The following is a 20652-nucleotide window of genomic DNA, read 5'->3' as shown; positions in this document are numbered from 1 at the left end:
GCAAGCCAGGTGCAAGGCATGTGCTTGTGATGCCTGTGCGTGAAGTGTGCAGGCAATATGGAAGCCACATGCTTGTGCAAAACGTGTGAGCAACAGCTGTGCACACATATAAGGCACACACGTGTTTGTGTGTGTAGCGTGCAAGGTGTGGGTATGCAAGATGTGTGAGTCCGGTGTGTGTGTATAGCGCATGTGTGTGCATGTGAGCTTGCACAAGTCCCAGTGCAAGAGTCCCTTGGTGTGATGAGCCCCGTCCTCCCCATCCCATCCCACCCCGGCCTGCCCCAGCCCTTACCCAGGTAGTTGGGGCTCCGGGTCATCTCAGTCACGTTGATCCTGGTGGCGCCCTGGGGGATCTCGAGGATTTTGTGGTAGCCGATGGGCACGTTGGAGTCACTAAAGTTGCCCACCACCAGCTTGCAGGTGGAGTGGTCGCCCCCGCACACTCCGCAGCTGTCCAGTGTCCGGTTGGACCCCAGGACCCCGTCGCAGCCAGGGCTCTGCGGGGCGAAGGCCAGGGAGAAACAGGCATGTGGACTCGGATGGGATGGGGCCACAGCGAGGGCCCCCCCCGCCACCTAGATCCACCCCTGCCAGCCCCCCGGCTCCCCTGCCGTGCCCATAATCCCTGTGTAGAACGGGCACCCCACTGCCCTGGCCACGTTCTGACTAGCCTCCCCTCCCTGGCCGAAGCTTGGCCTGGCTGGAGGGCAGCCTGGAGAGGGGGCAGCAAACCCACATTGCACTAGGAGCTGGGCTGAGACCCGACACACTCACCGCCCAACCCCCTGGCCTGGGGGGACCCCTCCACCTCTCCGAATAAGCCCTGGAGCAGCCTGTTATGGGGGGAGGGGGTGACGGCGCAAAGGCGGGTTCCCAGGTGGGCCCCTGAGAAACTAACCAGGGCCTGCCTTAAATCAGGGGGCCGCCCCCACTCTCACCCAGGCCCCAGCCGGACTCCATAAGCCCAGAGATATGTGACCACATCAGCCCCATCCTTCACACACTGATGCCTCGGCTGGCCCCATGACCCTTCCCCAACACAGGCCCCTCTGCAGCACTCCCCCCGTTTCTGTCCTGTTCCCTAGAGGGACCCCAGAGCACGGGCGGCTCCCCGACTGCAGCCAGGGGAGCACCCCTGCTCTGCCAAGAGGTGCCGCTGCTCCTGGGGGCAGTTTTGGGGGGTATGGGAGTGTCCACCTGAGCCAGGCAGGGAGGGGGACCTGAGCTGGGCCAGATGTTAAACTTGGGGGTTAAACGCAGAGTATAAATTACCCCCCACACACACCCATGCCGTCAGTGCTCAAGGTCAGGGAGGAAGGGGTTAACGAGGGAGGAGTACATGGCGGAGAGGGGCTGGAGGGCTGGGAGAACGGACAGACCACCAGCAAGGGGCAGGGGGTGGGGGGAAGGGCAGATGGAGCTGAGCCGGTGGGTGAGGGCTGCTGGGTGGGGCCGGGCTCCGGGTTTCCCCCACTCCAGCGTCCTTCCCCTGGGGGCTGCCCCCGGCTCCCTCCTTTTGCACCAAGGGGGAAACTGAGGCACGGAGCACGGACACCACTCTCCTAACGTCACTGAGTCTGTCAGTGGCTGAGCCGGGAAGAGAACCCAGGGGTCTGGGGTCCCGGCCTTCTGCTCAAACCCAGAGACGTCCCCATGCCCCACTCCAGACCAGATCTGCCCTGTTCCCCTCTCCCTTGAACTCCAGCCACAGACACGGCCTAGAGCAGTGGGTCCTGGGGGGAGGGGGTCCCGGAGCACAGAGCTCCCCCCACAGCATGTACACGCCCCCACCCCCGCCTCACTTACCAAGCACTCTCCGGCCACGCAGATGTCAAGGGAGGCGGCCTCGCACGGCGTGCCGTCCTGCACCTTCTCCGTGTGCCGCACATAGAACCGGTACCCCACCGGGCGGCAGTTCAGCTCGCAGCGCTGGGAGCCCCGCACTGCAACCACACAGAGCCGGGGCTCAGGGCGGCCCTGCCAGGGAGAACCCCCGGGCGGGCAACGGCAGCACCTTGAGCCCCGACCAAGAGCAGGGGGCACCGTGCGCCGGGCAGCCCCAGCGGGAGCCCGGCGAGCTCCCAGACCGGATCATTGCCCCCTTTCCCTTCCATCGTCCCATGGAAACAGACCCCGGGCATCCTAGCACCAACCCAGCGCCTGCTCATCCCTAAAATGGGGCTTTCCCAGGGCACAGCTAAAGGGTGGGGTGGGGAGGCTGACAAGCATTAGGGGGGCTTATTATATCCTGGAGCGGGATTAGGGGAGCTTCTCAGGGGGGATGGGTCAGATCAGGGCATTGCCTGATCTGACTAGTAGTAGGGTTCAGACTAGTAGTGCCCCAGGTGGGTGGCCCACACACCCCCAACCCCAGCTCTGGGCATGGGCTATCTGCCCTTGTGAAAAGCAGCCGCTCAACTGGGCCTGACCCCAGGGAACGGACCAGGTAAGAGGCCAGAGAGACCCCAGGCTGGGGATCCGGGGGGGGGGGTCGCTCTGGGTATCCAGAGACCGCTCGGGGGCTCGCAGAGAAACGTTGTCGTTGGCAGCGTGCTCCGCCTGGATCTCGGAGGAGCCCAAGGAGGGCTGCGGGCGCGTCCCTGTGCCCGGCGGGCACAGACGTGGCAAACAGGGCACTTGCTCTTTGGGACGGGACAGGAAAGAAAATATCACGTCCGGGGGACTGCTGGTGAATTCGGGCGGCAGAAGGGAATTGGCCACAAGAGATTGCTGGGGGATCTTTAATGATGGAGCAGGGTTTGGGGCTTGTCTGCCCCCCCTTTCACTGACTCAGAGGGGAGAGCGCCCCCTACTGAGCCCCTCCCCCCGCCCCGCAGCACAGCGCCCCCTAGCAGGGCACTGACTCAGAGGGGAGAGCGCCCCCTACTGAGCCCCCCCGCCCCGCAGCACAGTGCCCCCTAGCAGGGCACTGACTCAGAGGGGAGAATGCCCACTATTGGGCTCCTGCCTACCCCCCCCACCCCCAGTTTGTTTCCAAGAACTCCCAGCCACCCGCTAGCCCAGCCCGGCTCTGAGTACTGGGGCGCGGGGGGCTGGGCCCGGGGTGTTTTGGCGTCGCTTGTGAATGTCCGAACCCTCCCAACCCCCTCCCTGGGCTCGATAATGAAACGGGGTTGTGGGGGGGCAATCGAATGCCCACCTTGTCTAGTCCGTCCCAAGCCCTTCTTGCCCCCCCAGGCTGCATGCAGCCCCGAGAAGGGTTAACCCCCCTCTGCCGGCCCCACCCTGCTCCAGACCGGGGTGAGGTGGGGGAGCAGCCAAGACGTTTTAACATTTTCCAGAGTTTATTTTACTAAGAGCTGCCGGCTCCGGGGGTGATTTATCACCAAAGCCCTCCCTCCCTCCCCCCATCCACATGGCTCCCTCCCTTGCCCCCCAGACGTGCAGCGATTGGCCTTTCGCTGCCCCATCTCGCCCGGCAGCCCTGGCTGGCAAAGTCTTGGGGCTGATAGCGGGGCAGGGAACAAAGGGCTTTTTGTGCGAGCCCCTCCCCTCGCGGCCCCACTCCCACCGCGTCTAGCAGAAATCCAAATATTAGCCGGGAGCAGAAATAATACAGAGGGGGAGGGGGAAGCTGCTTTCACTCCGTCGCCTCCTGCTTACTCCGGCTTTACCCCGGTGGCGCGCCCGTGCCTGCTCCTGATTTCCCCCCGAGCCTCAGGCCAATCACGCCCCTACGCTCCGCGGCTGGATTGAAATCCCCCTCCCTTGTGGCAGAAAAGCTGGCGAGGGAGCAGCTCGAGCAAGCCCCATCTGCCCGGCCCAGTGCAGGATTCATGGAAGGACCGTTGGATCTTCCAGGCCGCCCTCCTGTATAACCAGGCCAGAGAAAGCCCTTCCATGGGCCCCCCAAACTTGCATTCGGCTAAAGCCCGGAAGACGTCAAGAGCTGGAGAAGTCCCCGCTTCCCCGGGCAGTTCGTTCCAGTGTTAATCACCCTCGCTTGGGTGGGTCTGGCTTCAACGTCCAGCCTTCGGTTCTTGCCAAGCTTTCCCCTGCAGCATCGCCAGCCCGGTGGGATGACGCGCAGCCAGGATCGGAGGGCACTCCCCCAGAAACACGAGAACGTGGTGGCTGGGCTACTGGCTAAAAGCCGCACCGTGCATCTCCTGGATGTTGACAGCTCTGCCTGGGGGCCGGATGGCAGCCAGCGCCCAGCCTGGTTTTGTCACGGGGGCGTGGGGCGAGGAGGAAGGATGGCCCAGTGGTTAGTGCAGTAGCCTCAGACTTAGAAGAGCTGGGGTTGATTCCCTGCTCTTTTACCGATGTCCTGTATGGCATTGGGCATGTGATGTAGGCCCAGCTCCTCCAAGGTCATTGGCTGCCTCGCTCCCATTAATTAGCCTTTCCAGGCCTTAGTGGCCCATCTCTACAAGGGGGATAACAGCGTGGACCTGCCCCACAAGCCGGGAGGTGAGGATACAGACTGGGAGATGCTCCGGTACTACAGCGGTAGCAGCCAGACCAGGCTCTTAAGTAAATAGCGAGCCCAGCTCCTGGAAAGGAAAATCACCCGGCTCCAATCTCCTGGAGAGGTCTGGGGCTGCTTCTCTGCTGGCCAGACGCCTTGGGAAATCAGTTACACCAGGGCTAAGTGGGACGCAAACTGCTGCTTGCTCAGACGAGCCGCGTCTCGCCCTGACGTGGGCGGGCTGGCAAAGACCCGCGTCCTTTGAACACGTCCGCACCACAGTAGATAAGAGAAAGGGCAGAGGGGCCCTTTCGACTTTCCAAATGCTTTTGCTAAAGCCCTTCAAAGAAGGCTATGAAGGAAACGAAGGGCTTATCTAGGCAGAGTTTTTGTCCTCTGGTCTAGGCAGGTTCTTTGGACAGTCCAGTTCTGCATTAAGCCACGGGACTGACCCCTACCTACAGCCCTCTGAAACCAGCGGGGATAAAGCGGGGCAGGCCCTGCGTTGCGGCTGCAGTTACAGCTGTATAAAGGTGGGTTAGGCCCGTGAGATTCGTCCCGTCAATTTAAGCTGCACCAGTTAAATGGCTTTTCGTTAACACCGGCTCAGCTTTTGGGTGCGGACGCTCGTCTCTACGTCAAACTGTTTCTCCCGGTTTAACTTGCACCTGTACATTTCCCCAGCAGGAGCTGGGCCAGGTTTAAATCCATGTAAGAGCATCTGCACACCACAGGGCACTGGTTTCACGACGGCTATACTATTGCCTAGCTGCACCGTTAAAGCAATGCCCCACTCCCCGCTATGGTGGCGTTATACTGGTATAGAGATGCTTATACCAGTACTGCGTCTGTCCATAGGGGAAGTGGCTGGAAACTGGGAGTTTCTAGGTTCACCTGAATACCCCCACCACCACCACCACCCACACACCCCCCACTTGCCGGCCTCGGGGTCTGACCCCAGCAGCTGGTCTCCCCAGCATCTTCTGGGCCCATTCTGCAGGGAGTGGGGAAGGGGCCGATTCTGGGGCTCTCTGGGCATCTGAGAGGGAAAATGGGGGGGGGGACACTAGAGAGAGAGGGAGAAAACAGGGGTGAACAAAGCATGGGAAGAGAGAGTGAAAATGGAAGAGGGAGGGACGGGGAATGAATGCAGGAGAAGACTTCAGCCCAGCCTGGCTGACCGCCCCTCTTTTTCCACCACTATCATTCTTCGCAGGTCATTAATCACTTGGGATGACTTTCTGCTCTCCTGTTTCCAACGCAAATGTCCCATCCATCCGGGCAGTTTTCTTCCCCAGGCCTCTGAGTCTTGGCCGGATTCTCAGCCCCGCTGCTTCCCTCCCCACCCCGCTGCTTCCCTCCCCACCCCGCAGATCGCAGGGCAGAACGACTGGTGGTTTCTGGGTAACCGAGTTCACTGAGTCACCAACCCCCCCCCCCCCCATAATCAAAGCCCCGCCCTTCACATTGGGAGCCAAATGGGCGGTTTACCTGGCAGCGGCTGCACCTTTGCGGGGATGTTCATTTGCACGGAGGTGTCTGAAGCCAGAGCCCTCAGCCGCTGGCTTGCAGTGACACTTGGGGTACACCTCCCTGGCAGCTGGGGTGCCTGGCTGGAGCACGTGGCCCCGGGCCTCTCCTCAGTCACCCCCCAGCTGCAGTGTAACTAACTCCTTGCATCGTCTCCTCCCACTGCAGGAGCCAGGCTAATAAAGGCTTTTTAAAAAGCTGGCCCGACACGCCTGTCGCTTGGGAAAATGACCCTGTGGCTCTTCAATCACGTCGGCTCCTCTGAATTTCACCCCAGGCCTGAAGTGACCCCAAAAGCAGGCGCCAGGCTCCCCGCCCCCAATTCAGTCTCACGGCACAGCCCCCGCCATCCACTACGGCCCGTGATCTTCACAACCCTGGGCAAACAGGGCAGTCAAGAGACTTGGCCCTCGGCTCTTGAGATCAGTGGGTCTCAATCAGGGGCACGCGTATACGCAGAGGACTTCCAGGGGGTACATCAACTCATCAAGTTGGGAGGGATAGCTCAGTGGTTTGAGCATTGGCTTACTAAACCCAGGGTTGTGAGTTCAATCCTTAAGGGGGTCACTTAGGGATCTGGGGCAAAAAAAATTGGTACTTGGTCCTGCTAGTGAAGGCAGGGGGCTGGACTTAATGACCTTTTGGGGTTCCTTCCAGCTCTATGAGATGGGTATATCTCAATCAGTGTTACTCAACCTGGGGGCTCGCAAGTGCAGGGGTGGCAAGCCACAGGGGACCCCATAAAGTTGAGTCACATGCTTCAGCCCTGGGGCTCTGGCTTCAGACAAATCTCACAAGCGAAAGGCAGGCTCAAGACTCACACTGAAATGGAAGTACAGTATTTATATTCCAATTGATTTATTTTATAATTATATGGGGAACTGAGAAAGCAATTTGTCGGTAATCGTGTGGCTGTGACACTTTCATATTTTTCGGTCTGATTTTGTAAACAAGGAGTTTTTAAGTGAGGTGAAACCTGGGGTATGCAAGACAAATCAGACTCCTGAAAGCGGGACAGTCATCTGGAAAGGTTGAGAATCACTGAGTGTCACGTTCTCTGCCCCCCCAGGATCAGTATCGAGGCGGTTCCAAGTTGGGCACCTGGGCTCCCGCCCACAGCCCCGCTTGTTTCTTGCAGCCCCATCCCGGCCCCCAGCAAAGGTCATCAGCACCTGATCTCCCAGCCCCTGCCCCTCTGCGGGACATGGCTGGTTGTTACGCTAGGAAGTTCCTGGCAGAGCTCCCCAGCCTGACAGATCACCACATACTTCGAAGCAAACGTCTGCAGGGCCCCCTGAGATCCCCCACCCCCGGCCTCACTCCCGCCCCGCGCCAGCCTGGGTGATTGAATCCGGCTGTGGCGCCGCGAGGAGAGTCCAGGCCGCTCCAGTTGTAAATCAAGGGCGGGCACCGACAGGGGGGAGTGTGGGACAGCGCAGGTGTGAGATGGACACGTACGGATGGGGACAAACGACCGTGCAACGCGCCAAGAGCAAATGCTTGTTTCCAGTCAGGGTTTTGCATTAAGCTAGTGGGTCACAGCCTTTTCTGTAGCCAGCCTCCCCTCCAGCTGCAAAGTCCCGCCCCTGAAAGCCTTTCGTGGTGCAGAGGAATAGGATGGTATCCCCTTTAATTCTGGGCAGACCCTCTACTGGTGCTCATCGTGTTTCATTTTAGACACTGCCGGAGCCCAGCCGGAGCAGCAGGCGTGTGGCATCTTCTACAGTGCAGAGCACGGTGAGCACTGCTAGAGGGTTCACAAACTGTTTAAAGAGACGCATAGGGAGCTGAGGGGGATGGGGAGCCCTCACCAAGGATAACACCCTACTACTGCTGCTAACTGACCGTTATTCCTTTAGCTCAAGGTGCAGAGGTCCAGGGCTCAAACTGCGCTGGCAGGGGCAAAGGGTGGTTGCCGCCATGTTAAGGGAAGATTGATTCTTGAGGCTGGTCCAAGGGGGAGAGGGAGAGGGGCTGGGGTGGGAGGCAGCCTTCGGAGGGTCAGCAGGGGTCTAATGAGCAGGGGCAGCTCCAGGCACCAGCGCACCAAGCGCATGCCTGGAGCGGGAAGCCGCGGGGGGCTGCCGGTCGCCGTGAGGGCAGCAGTCAGGCTGCCTTTGGCAGCATACCTGCGGGAGGTCCGCCGGTCCTGCAGTTTCGGCGGCAATTCGGCTGCGGGTACGCCAAAGGCGCGGGACTGGCGGACCTCCCGCAGGCATGCCGCCGAAGGCTGCCTGACTGCCGTGCTTGGGGCGGCAAAAAACATAGAGCCGCCCCTACTAATGAGACAGCAGAAATGTCGCCAGGCGGGGGTGGAAACCTCATCAGGTGGGACATTTGGAACTAGATGGGATGAATTAAAATCACCGAGTTGTGACCCTGATCCAGATGGACCCGAACCCACCAAGTACTGACCCAGATGGACCTGAACCCACCGAGTTCTGACCCAGATGGACCCAAACCCACCAAGTACTGACCCAGATGGACCTGAACCCACCAAGTTCTGATGCCGAAGGACCGACTCCACCAAGTTCTGACCCTGATCCAGATGGACCTGAACCCACTGAGTTCTGACCTCCCCCAGAGTTAGAGAGAAGGGAGGGGTGCTGTGGAGGCGAGGTTGAGCCCAGATCTGTTCTGTCCCTGTCCCCATTGGGTGACCCTGCCTTGCCCTCCAGCCTGGCACCTCCCCTCTCCCTGGCGTGCTGTGGGCATCGGGGCCGGTTTAACGCTGGCCAGAGGCCAGAGCATGTGCCAGCAGCTGGAAACACGGCATCAACCTGAGACGCAGGTGGGAGGCCTCGATTCTGCCCCGGATCATGCCACACGACCTGGGCGCCACCCCTCCTCCGGCAGAGCGAGCAATCAGAGATGCTGGTGCCCTCTGGTGCCAGTTCGGGGGGGGGGAGGGGCACAGCCGGAGCAGGACCCTTTAATAATAATAACCCAGCCAGGATTTATTTTCCCAACGTGCTGTCTCAGCGGCTGGAGGCCACGGCTCTACCCCCGGCCAACTGGAAAGAACACAGTGTTTGAACAGAAACGTTATTCATTCCTCATGTCCTCGCCCCCCGGCGGGGCTCGGCCGCCGAGGGCTGGCTGGGCATGGACGGTAGAAAGGTAGATGCGTGGAGAGTGCATGTGCGGGGCATGCCCCTGCACATCTGGATGGAAAGGGGAAGGATCTCGCACATCTGGATGGGAAGGGGAAGGATCTCGCACATCTGGATGGGATGAGGGGAGGGTGTGTGGATCCTGCACATCGGGATGGGACAGGGGGCAGATCCTGCACATCGGGATGGGCTCTGGCTAGCTTTAGCTCCTGGAAGGAGCTGCGAGACAGAACAACTCCCCCAAATCAAAGTGCGGGCTCTGAACCTACAGGGCCAGCTTTACAATGCAAGATGGGGGGGGGCACATAAGGCAGAGCACAGGGGGTTGGAGCGGTTGGTCAACTGAGGGAGATCCGGTCCCCTGCCCCACTGGGCCACGCCAGGAGATCCGGGCCTCTGCCCCACTGGGCCACGCCGGGAGATCCGGGCCCTACCCCACTGGGACACGCCGAGAGATCCGGGCCCCTGGCCCCACTGGGACACGCTGGGAGATCCGGGCCCCTGGCCCCACTGGGAGATCCGGGCCCTACCCCACTGGGACATGCCGGGAGATCCGGGCCCCTACCCCACTGGGACACGCCGGGAGATCCGGGCCCCTGCCCCACTGGGAGAACAGGCCCCTGCCCCACTGGGACACCCTGTGAGATCCTGACCCCTGACACATGGGGATGCACCAGAAGATCTGGGCCCCTGACTCAGTGGGAGATCTGGGCCCCAACCCACAGGGATGAGCCTCTCGCCCACGGGCCCATCACCGGGAGTTGGGGCTACGGCAGCGCCAGATCCGAACTGTGGTGGCACCAGCAAATCCACTTTTGAAATTATCCCCCAGAGGCGCCGGGAGGGGGCGGCTGCCTTTGATCCTGCTGTGGAACCGGATTAGCAACGGCCCGTCCTCCGAACGGCCCCAGCTGCGCTGAGCTAATCACGGACTCCCGGCTGGTCCAGCCCTGGCCACGCAGAGCCGTTCATATGCCACGTCCTTGTATTAACTGGGTAAAGCTGCTTAGGTGGCCTGCGGCACCGAGCGCAGGGAAAGGGCCGGCGCCCGCTGATAACACTGTTTAATGAACGCTCAGGGCTTCGTTAGCTACCCTGCACTCCCCCACCCAGCTCAGCGGGAGGGGGCTCTGCTACACGGCTCCGGGGCGAGCTCAGAGATCCGTTTGCCCTGGAACTGGCTGGAGTGGCATGCCCCATGCCAGAGCCCTGGGGATACGGATGGGCAGGGCTGGGTGCCCGGACTCCTGGGTTCTATTTCTGGCTTTTTGGAGGGGAGTGTGGCCCCCGTGGTTAGAGCAGGGGACTGGGCACCAGGACTCCTGGGTTCCATGCCCATCTCTTTCACTGACCTGCTGTGTGATACTGGGCCAGTCGCATCCCGTGCTCTGGGCCTCAGTTTCCCTACCTGTAAAACGGTTGGTCCCTGCCTCCCAGTGAGTTCGATTCATTGTGTAAAGCGCTTTGAAATTCTTGGTGAGACGGGGCCAGAGAAGGACGAAGGGTTGTTAACAGAGACACTGCTACCACCTGCTCGGCTGGGTTTAGAAAGGAATCTGATGAACACCCTCTTGGCAGCAGCCTGATGGCTAAGGACCCCCACCCCAGTGCCAGACCCACAGTGGGCAAGGCCTGGGGAGGGGGGCAACCCCCCTGCTGCGGGGTGGAGACGTGAGATGGGCTCTCCCCATGCCAGGGAAGGCAGAGGGGCTGGCGGCTCAGATTCGCACAGCCCTCGGTTCTGCTGCGCCTGGCGCACAACAAACAGTGTAGCGTCAGCTGGTTATAAATCTTCCAGCGCTTAATCAATTTGCTATGCACATCATTAGACCAGGGCGGTTCCGGGGACGTGGCCGGGGGAGGGGAGGGAAAGGGGCTCTGGCAGGGGATTGTTTGCAAAGGGGTCCTGCAGGGATGGAGGGTGCCAGCTGGGGGGAAAGAAAGAAAGAAAGATGAATGGAGGAGAGAGACGAGAGAGGAAGAAGAGACAATGAGGGAAAGGAAAGAGAGAAAGAATGACAGAGACAGAAAAGAGAAGGTGAAAGAAAAGAACGAAGAAGAGAGTCGGGGAAGGCAGGCAGCCAGCGGGCCCAAGGCGTGGGGTGCCTGCTGGCACCTGGCGTGGGTTCTGGATTCCTGCCGCCCTGCCCTGCCTGATGACCGAGCTGGGCAGAGAGCGCCGGCGGGGCGTAGAATAACAGACCGGGCGCGGGGCTGACACCATTCGACGATTACTGCACAGGCCATCGGCCATGAGAAAGGGGATTACAGCCGAAAAGGCTGGATCTGTCGAACTCGGCAAAAAACACCTGTCAGCCCTCGTGCCATGGATTGGCGGGGGGAGGGGGCTGGGCACAGGCGGCGGGGAGGGAAAGTTGGGTGGAGTGGGCACCGCAGCACAGAGATGGGGGGCTGACTCCAACCGCCGCTCGCCCCTCCCCCCCTCCAGACAGCTTCTACTTTTCTCCATCCAATTCGCTTGGCGCTGAAATGTCACAGCCTGGGGCTCGGCCTCTGGGGACTGTGGGGCACAGAGGAGCTCCTCTCAGGGGGGTTCCTGGGCACTCCTCACGCCCCATATCAGCTGCTGCTAGTGCTTTGAGTGGGGGGTGGGGGAAGCTGGGGGTCAGGACTCCTGAGTTCCATCTCTGGGTCTGGGAGGGGCGTGGGGCCTAGGGGTCGGCGTTTCAGAAAGAGAGCCAGTGCCTGGGATTACAGCTGCTGCCTGCCACCCAGAGGTGGTCACTGATTTAACAGACGATCCCCCAGGGTTCCCAGCAGTGACCGGAAGAACCAGTTTGAATGAGATGAGAAGTGACCCCAGGGCCCTGGCTCAGAACCAAGAGATCAGATTCCTCAGATAGGAATGGGACTCAAGCCCGTCGCCTCCCCAGATCGGAACTAGCCCTGCCCGCCCGGATCAGATTCAGCCCCTGGTCCCCTCTGGATCGGAACTGCTTCCTGACACACACCCCCTGGATTGGGACCAGCCCTTGGCTTCCCCCAGATCAGAACTGGTGCCTGGTCCCCCCAGATTAGAACCGCCCCCAGACCCTATCTGGATCAGAATCGTCTCCAACTCAAAGCATACTGTTTCCCAAAGTTTGACACTGTGCTTAATTCCCATCCAGCCCTGCTGGAGCTGCCCCCGAGACCTGGGAAGTGTCAAGGTCCTGCCCCCCTCCCCCTCCGCCCGTGCCCCCTCTCCCACACTCCTGCTGAGAACACAAGCGAAAGGAAGTGAGCAAATTCAGAGCAAGAGAGTCAGGGGCTGAGGCAGGAAATGAGAATGTCTCAGCGCCCTGCTGGGACCCCAGCCCCTAGCATGGGGAGCCCTCCATCCCCTTCCTCAGCACAACGGCCTCCCTGGAGAGTTTTCCAGCTAATTGGCTTCCAAAGTGCCCTGGACGCGGTGATTTAAGAGACAGAAAGCCCTTTCCCTGCAGACATGTTCACAGCCAGCAAGGCACACGCAGTCCGTGCTCGCATGAAACACACACGCAGATCCATGCGGTACATGCAGGGAGGAACCCGTGGACACAGCCAGGGACACACACACACAAAGCATATGTGTAGGTCTGTCCAGGCACCATCCTTGCCCCACATGTTCACAGGCCGCACACAGACACATGCAATCGCTTCCGCACACGCCAGCCCCCGAACTGCTGCCGTGCTCAACAGGACACGCACGAGCCCGCCCCCTGCCCAAACCTCAGGCCCGGGTTACGCTCCAGAGCAGCTTCGAAACGAGCTCTGAGAACCAGGGCCGGCTCTAGGCACCAGCAAAGCAAGCAGTTGCTTGGGGCGGCACATTTGCAGGGGCACAAGAATCCAGCGTGAGAGCTGAGAACCAACAGGGGGGCCCTGGGAGTTGTAGTTCCTTGGTTAGCTCCCTGCCTATAGAGCCAGCCCTGGAGCAGGGAAAGAACTACATTTCCCAGCATTCCCTCGGCCGCAATTAACAGGAAAGGGAGGGGGACGGAGTGTGGAACTGACACCTCATGTTGCAGCTTGCTGTGAGTAGGGACAGAGCCAGCTCTAGGTTTGTTGCCGCCCCCCACCCCAGCCCTGGGCTCCCCACCTGCACTCCCATGTTACCACAGCCCTGGACTCTCCCCCGCCCACACCCCCTGCTGCCCCAGCTCTGGCCCCCATCCGCATCTCCTGCTGCCCCAGCCCTGGGCTCTCCCCATACCCGCACCCCCTGCTGCCCCAGCCCTGGGCTCTCCCTCCCCCACCCCCCGCACTCGCACCCTCTGCTGTCCCAGTCCTGGCCCCCGCCTGCACCTCCTGCCGCCCCAGCCCTGGGCTCTCCCCGCACCTCCTGCCGCCCCAGCTCTGGCCCCCATCCGCATCTCCTGCTGCTCCAGCCCTGGGCTCTTCACCCCCCCTCCCCCGCACCCGCACCCTCTGCTGTCCCAGCCCTGGCTCCCTCCTGCACCTCCTGCTGCCCCAGCCCTGGGCTCTCCCCATACCCCCACCCCCTGCTGCCCCAGCCCTGGGCTCTCCCCCTCCCCCCCCCCCCGCACCCTCTGCTGTCCCAGCCCTGGCTCCCACCTGCACCTCCTGCCGCCCCAGCCCTGGGCTCTCCCCCAAAGAAGGAATTGGGTAGACTAAATGGACAGTGCCCCTCTCTATCTGAAGCCTAGTAAGGGATGTATGTGGATCCCACTAGAATTTAAAATGAAAAGTAAGGGAGGGGAGGCTCTGGACCTGGGCAGCTGTAGATACAGTACCAGGTACGTAGGAGGATTTCCACTTCTGAGCCATGGAAGCAGAAATTGACTTTTCCTCTCCAGATATAGTTAATATTCAGAAAGGGAATCTAGCACCTGCCTTCCAGATTTGAACACCCTCAAAATTCAGGAGTGCTCAAGCACAAATTGGGCAGCTGTTACTTCATTTCTCCCAAATCAAATCTACTGATCCACTGTAACTTGCTGTAGAAAAAGTAGAATAAATTGAGCAAGAAATGCTTCCCAGTGGTATTAAGACTGGAATTGCTATTTTCAACAGCCATTGCTTGTTTTATTTTAAGTTTTAGTTTTATTTGTTTAAAAGGAAGACAGTGATATTGCATTGGCAAATTCCCCATAGAAACAAAGAGTGGAACAAAAGAATAATAAAGGCACCTCAACTTTTCCTCATGTATGTAGGACAGTCTTATAATATGCATCCAGACATCCTCCAGTCACACAAGCTGAAAACTGTTCCACTTTACTGCAGTTCTGTAACCATATGGGAACCAATCCTGTCTGTGTTCTGTGCACATCCAAAATTCCTGCTGAATGACCCGCCCTGGGAGCGAGTTACCAGTGACCCAGGGCTGGGGCGGCAGGAGGGTGCAGTTGGGAGGTGGGGGGGGAGAGAGAGAGAAAGACCAGGGCGGGGGAGAGGGGGGCAGCCAAATTTTTTTTTTTTGCTTGGGGCAGCAAAAAACCTAGAGCCGGCCCTGCTGAGAACTAACCGGCTCATCAGAGAGCAACCTAGGCGGCGGGAGAGGCTCCACAAGGAGACCCCGCACACACCCTGCTCGGCCAGGGGAGCGGGGCAGTGTGCTTCCATCACCAGTGAAACGAGTTTGCCGGGCTCAGCCGAGCGCCACCAGACAGCTCCCTGACCCGCTCCCTTGACTGGGAGACGCAGACATGCCGTCGGCGTGGGTCACCCTGGAGCCGACAGGACAGACACGCCCTGGCCCAGCTGCCCCTTGGCTTCAGGGAACATGTCCTCCAGGTGCAGAGACCAAACCCGGCCACCAGGAACGACGGGGGGTGGGAGCAGTACTTGCGCTCGCGCGGGAGGAAGGGAAGGGGAAAGGACCCAGAGAGCGAGAAGGGCCGCAGCCAACAGCCCCTGAGATAAAAACCTGAGCACAGGGTCCTTCTGCAGTGCCACTGTCAGCCCTGGGGGAGGGAGCTGAGGCCCCAGCTGCAGGCCACGGTCTCAGGGCGACAGCCGTCGGCAAGCAAGGACCTTTCACCCTGCAACTCTGCAGCCCGAGCAATCATCACACGGAGGGTGTGGGCCAGCACACCAAAGACGCAGGCACCTCCTGGGAATGCCAAGCCATGACAATGAGAGTCCACTGGGCTCCCCCCTCCCCTGTAACCATAGGAACACCGAATCTCAGTACCGGCTCCCAGTCCCTTACCGTCTGTGAAGGGCTCCCACTGGTAGAGGCGGCCCATGAACTCCTGGGTGTTGAAGGCAGCGCACTGCACGGCTCGGGCATCGGGCTGGTCGGCTGGGCATGGCTGGAAGGGAAAGGAGGCTGAGATGCGGCTGAATATGGCGCTAGGAGACGTCAAGCAGATCTCCACACTGCTTCCCATCGTGGGGGCATGTGTTGCTATATCAGTGCCCATCACCAGCGTGAGATACAAATACCCTGGGATCTGAAATGCAGCTGCCTCTGGGGTGGGGCATGGCAGGTCTTTGCCCGCCATACAGCAATGCTGCACAGAGATCACTTGTGCACTGCTGAAATGCGGTGGGGGTGGGAGAGCAGCACCTGGTTAAGAGCCATGTAGCAACACTGTAACAGAGGTTGCTTACCCAGTGCCAAAATGCAGCCACCTCTGGGGTGGGCCATGGCAGCTGTTCATCAGGAATTGCTCATGCGACGCTCATCATCCTTTCTTTCTCCTCCCCAGCATCCGTCCTCTCCTCTTCTCCTACCCCATTCCTTCCACTCTCTGCCCATCCCCTTTCCCCCTTACTGCTTAGCCACCCCCCACCCCACAATCTTTCAATGGAAGGGATCAATCCCTTGAGTCAGCAAAGCCCTCGAGGCCCCAGCTGGGGGGAAAGATGCTATGGGCGGTGAATGCACTTTCTTTGCCAGAAAGGGAGAGCCATCGCACTGGGAGCTTGCCCTCGTCGGGCACCTCCCCTGTGAAGATCTCCAGGTGTTTGGAAAACGTTCCTGGAATTGCACTTGGTGAGGCAGGAGAGGGCTGTCCCGTTATATGGGGGGAAACTGAGGCAAAGAGAAGGGACACGACTAGCCTGGGGCCACAGAGAAAACCAGTGAAACAGAACCCAGGACTCCTGACTCCCAGTCACCTGCTCTAACCATCCAACCACACTCCCTGCTCAGCCCCCTTCCCTGCTCTAACCATTGGAACGCACTCCCCTCACAGAGCAAACCAGATGTCCTGGCTCCCTCCCCTTAACTGCATGACCTCAAGTCACCAGACAATGGGGCCCCTAAATAACTTCTTCCCAACAGCCCCTGTAACTCTCCCAGCATGCTCTGGGCCCCTCCGGCCCTGCATGGCTATTTACAGGAGCGAGTTCCCGCCAGCCAATGGGGGAGGTTTGGCCGGCATTGTATAAACGAGCGGGATGGGTGATTTATAAGCCCTGCACTCTCGGAGCACGGCGGCGGGGCTCGTCTGGAACCGGCTGGGCCTGACATTTGTGTATTTTTTCACTGTTTATTAAACTAAAGAAAAAAGGACAAATTGGCAGGAAAAACCCCATTAGCAACCGAATCGCTTGTCGTCTGCCTTTCCAGCTCAGATGCTCTCAGCCCCGCCAGCAGCCACTTCCCTAGATGGACTTGAATCCTTTTACTGCTAAATGGACGCAGGCCCCACAAGATAGTTTGGTCCTGCTGGCTAAAGTGGAGGAGGACGGAGTCAGGACTCCTGGGTTCTTTTCCCGATGGGCTGGGTGACCTTGGGCAAGTCACTTCCCCTCTCGCCTGTAAGATGGGGTGGCTAATACTGTAGTAAAGTGGGTGGGGGTGTGTACCCAGCACTGCCCTCTCCTGGAGGAAAGCAGAGCTGATCACCTGTGTGTCTTATGCCCTATACTGCTGGTGGAGAATGGAGAGTCCCTGTTGGGGGTTTGAAGCATGGGACTCTAAGTTCTAGTCCCACCGGGGGGAGGCATCCGGCGCTCCTGTAGGGAAAGCAGAGGCCCTTACCTCCTGCCTACAGGCTTTGAACTGCTTGCTCTCCCCCTCGCAGTGGAAGGTCTCTGTGCCAGGGTGGTAGAGATTCCACTGGGGCACCTCGGGGCCTGGGTGCAGGCCCAGACTGGGCCTTTGCCCCCTGGCTTGGAACTGGACAGGGTTGCCGCGGTGGAGCAGCCAGATGTCCGGTTCTGCCAGCCGGTGAGGCGAGGGCTGTTCCACGAAGAGGCTCTGGGAGGCCCGGGTGCCGTAGCTGCCCGGGCGGTACTCGTTCTGTCTCTGAGCACGGGGCCGGGCCAACTGGTGGGGATGGGAGCGTGCGGGGGGGTCGGCAGGGCCTGCTCCCTCTGGCTGGGCCAGGTGGGTGGCCTCAGGCCTGGGCTTTGGTGCTCCTGTGGTCCGATGGTGGGAGTGGGGATGGGGGTGGCCAAGTTCTGGCGCCTCCTTGTGGCCACCCCCTGCCCCGTGTCCCTTGGGCGCCAGCTGCGCCTCCACGGTGGAGCTGTGGTTCTTCAGCACCTCGTGCGTGAGGCGCAGCTCCCCCCGTGGCCGAGGGGCATGGCCGCTGCTCGGGGCCCTCTCTCCTGTGGTCGTCCCAGGGCGGGAAGGCTGCTGGATACCCCTTGTGCTGTCCCCGGGCCCGTCTCCTCCTCCTCGCTTGGCGGGCGCCTGCGCTCCCGCCCTCGGGCGCGACTCCTGCGAACCCGTCTCCTTCACAGCCATTGGCTCTCCCTCGCCGGGCCCTACGGTGGCCGCCGGAGCCCAGCCAACAAATAGGGACGTCTGCTCCGTGGGAGAGGGGCCCAGCTGGGGAGTGCCCTCCCCGGTGCGATGCCGGGCCCCTTGCAGCTCTGGGGATGCTGCTGCTGGCTCCCGATTGTCTCCAGGACTCGCCTCATCCTCCGAGGGGCCTGTGTGGGACTTGGCTGTGGCCTCGGCCTTCAGTGGCCCAGCGCTGCCCTGCTCGGTCGTGTGGGGCTGGCGGTGTGGAGCGGGCCCATCTCCCTCACTTCTGGGCCTCGCCCTATGCCCTGCCAGCTCTGAGCTGTTCTCTGCCAGCGCTCCAGCCTGGAGCTGGGGCTGCGCGGAGTCCTCCGCCGGCATGGCCTTCCTCTGCTTGTGGTGCGGATGGTGCTCGCCCTTGGCCGGCGGCTCCTTCTCCCGGCTGGGGGCTTCCTTGGCCTTGCGCTTGGGAGTCTTGGTGGGCGGCGGTGGCTGGTCGCTCGGGGGCCCTGGGTGTCTCTTGAACCGTGGCGTGCCCCCCTCCGCCACTTCCTTGTGCAGCGGCAGCGCGAAGGGCACCTTCCCGTAGCCATATTTCCCCGGTTTGATCGACTCTCGAATTCGAGACCTGCAACGAAGGGGGGGACGTGTTGTTACAGGCCCTGTGTAAACAGAGCAAAGGGGGAGCCAGAGACCTGAGTGCGCCTACTGGGTGGCTTCAGAATGGCACGCCTTGTGTCATGAGCCCTGTACTGCACACAGCTCAAGGGGATTCTCCCATAGTTTAGCAGGGGTGGGGGTAGGCTTCTGGACTGGGAGGATCTGCGCTTTCTCCCTGCTGTTGCCAGGGGGCATTCCAGGTGCCGTGGGGTATTCCAGGTGACGCCCAACACTGCTTCCTAGCTAGTATGCGCTGAGAGAGCAGGCTTGGCAGCCCCCGGGAGGAAGGAGGGTGCAGTGGTTAGAGCTAAGGCCTGGGACTAAGCCGATCTAGGTTCAGTTCCTACTTCTGCCTCTAACCCTCTGTGTGACCTTGGGCCAGTCCCTTAGTCCACCTGTGCCTCAGTTTCCCCATCTGCCCAATGGAGCTAACAGCCCTGGGAGGCAAAGTGCATTCGAGGTGCCCCAACAGCCTGGTGATGAGGCCCAGGCAGCGCGTGAGGATCAGCTGACCCCTTTCAGTTTCTGAGTGGATTTAGCCCTGGGGGCCGTTGCCGGACGGGCGGCCCTGAGTGGACAAGGACAGTGACGGGGCCCGCACCCCACCATGCAGACACGGGTGGTTTGGTCTCCATGCCCAGATCCAAGGTATTTTGGCACCTATGGAAGTTAGGATCCGAGCTTGCCAGCTGGGAGTGCGGCTTCAGAGCAGAGACCAGGGCAGTAGGAACAGTGCCGGGATCCCCGCACACCAGTCACAGACTGGAGGACAAATGGCACCTACCCAACGGCCCGAGCCAGCCAGTTCCCTCTCCCCCGCCCAGGTCGCGAGCCCAGGCTGTGCCGCAGAGGACCCTGGCTCTCACCTCCTGGCGGCACGGGACTCCTGCGTCGGGGACGCTGCCCACTTGGACCCGAGGGCAGTGTGTCGGGAGCTGCCGGCTGCGCCGCCCGCCTCATGGCTGCCCCGTCGCCCGGGTTTGAAGAGCGGGAGTGACTCCTGGGCAGGCAGCCGCGCCGGGGCCGAGCTGCGGCGTCTGAAGGGCCTTTCCGGGCTGGAGGTGGCGGGAGCGTCCGGGTGGCGCAGTCGACGCGAAGAGTGGGCCAGGCCGCGGCTGGAAGCGCCTGCTTTGCCGGACGGGTCCTCTTCCCGCCTTGGGGCTCTGGGGGCGAGGGCTGGGTCCCTCCCGCGGCTGGAGTGCGTGGAGGAGGCATCCCGCAGCGGGGACAAAGGCAGCTGCTCGGAGGGGAAGGACTCGTGGCGGATGTACCTGTTCGGGGGCCCATAGCGGGCGGGAGGGGGGGCTGCCCGGGTGTGGCTGGAGCTGCTGTGGAGGGGGAGGGCAGAGTCGCTGTGGAGGGGGAAGGCAGGCCCCGGTGGGGAGAGAGGCGCCCCCGATTCCCCATCAGTGTGAAGGGGGTAGGATGACCGTGGTGGGTAAGGATTGGCCCGTTCCTGTGGGTACAGGGGCTGGGCGTACGTGTGTGGGCCATGAGGGCCCCCCCAGGGGGCTCGCTGATAGGGGGGCAGGCAGGTGCGGATCCTTTCCAAGACCCCCACCCCACAGGGCTGGGAGCAGGATGACCACGGGCTCCAGCTGCTCCAGGCACCCGCCACTTGGTTTCCAGCTCCGTCCTCCTCGGGCACCTGCCGGGATGTCCGCTGAGGGACCTGCAAGGGCACAAGGAGACGGCCTGGTCACTGGGGGGCTCCCTCAGGAGGGGCCTGTCCCCAGCTCCAGGCTGAGGTGACGCTGCCGCACCAGCTGGGGTCTCACATCCTCCAGTTGGCCATGGCCCTTAACAGCCGGGGACATCCACTCCACTGGCGTGGGCTCAGCCCCCCACATCCACCCCGTGAGCATCTGACCAGGGGCCTCACCCCCTCGACACAGCTTAACGCCTGACCCAGCAGCCAGGGCTCAGGGGTGGCATTGGGTACCCAAGGGGCAGCTTTGGCCCAGGTCTCTGGGGCTGGGACAGATGGAAAGATCTGGGCAGATAGAGCCTCCTGGATCCGGCAGCAGGAGGGTTGGTACCTGGGAAGAGCCCAGAGCAGGGGGAAGAGAAGCCAAAAGACGGGGCTGAAGGGAAGCGGGCTGGGTTGAGGGGCACAGACCTGCCCAGGCAGCATTTCCTTTTGTGTCCCTGCTGCTTAACGCAGGGCCCTTCCCCGTACCCCCCACCTCAGCTGGCCTGGTGCCTCAGACAGAGGGACGATCCCACGCCAGGCGGGGCGGGCCCAGCTGTGGGGAGCAGGCTTGGGA

General features: G+C 61.2%; 1 protein-coding gene across 2 annotated transcripts in view; it reads right to left on the bottom strand.

Annotated features, from left to right (window-relative positions):
* The window catches only part of ADAMTSL4 (ADAMTS like 4), a 63093-nt gene that overhangs the window by 12140 nt on the left and 30301 nt on the right, over positions 1-20652 (bottom strand). For both annotated transcript variants that reach the window (XM_054010959.1, XM_054010960.1), the window contains exons 4-8: positions 19252-20057; positions 17015-18353; positions 15233-15335; positions 1810-1946; positions 296-500 (exon numbers count right to left, since the gene is read on the bottom strand). In XM_054010959.1, the coding sequence (XP_053866934.1) occupies positions 296-500; positions 1810-1946; positions 15233-15335; positions 17015-18353; positions 19252-20057 (2590 nt within the window). The remainder of the gene's footprint in view (positions 1-295; positions 501-1809; positions 1947-15232; positions 15336-17014; positions 18354-19251; positions 20058-20652) is intronic.

This window comes from Malaclemys terrapin, chromosome 21 (assembly GCF_027887155.1).
Source record: "Malaclemys terrapin pileata isolate rMalTer1 chromosome 21, rMalTer1.hap1, whole genome shotgun sequence".
NCBI lineage: Eukaryota > Metazoa > Chordata > Testudines > Emydidae > Malaclemys > Malaclemys terrapin.
This window is presented reverse-complemented; position numbering and strand designations above follow the sequence as displayed.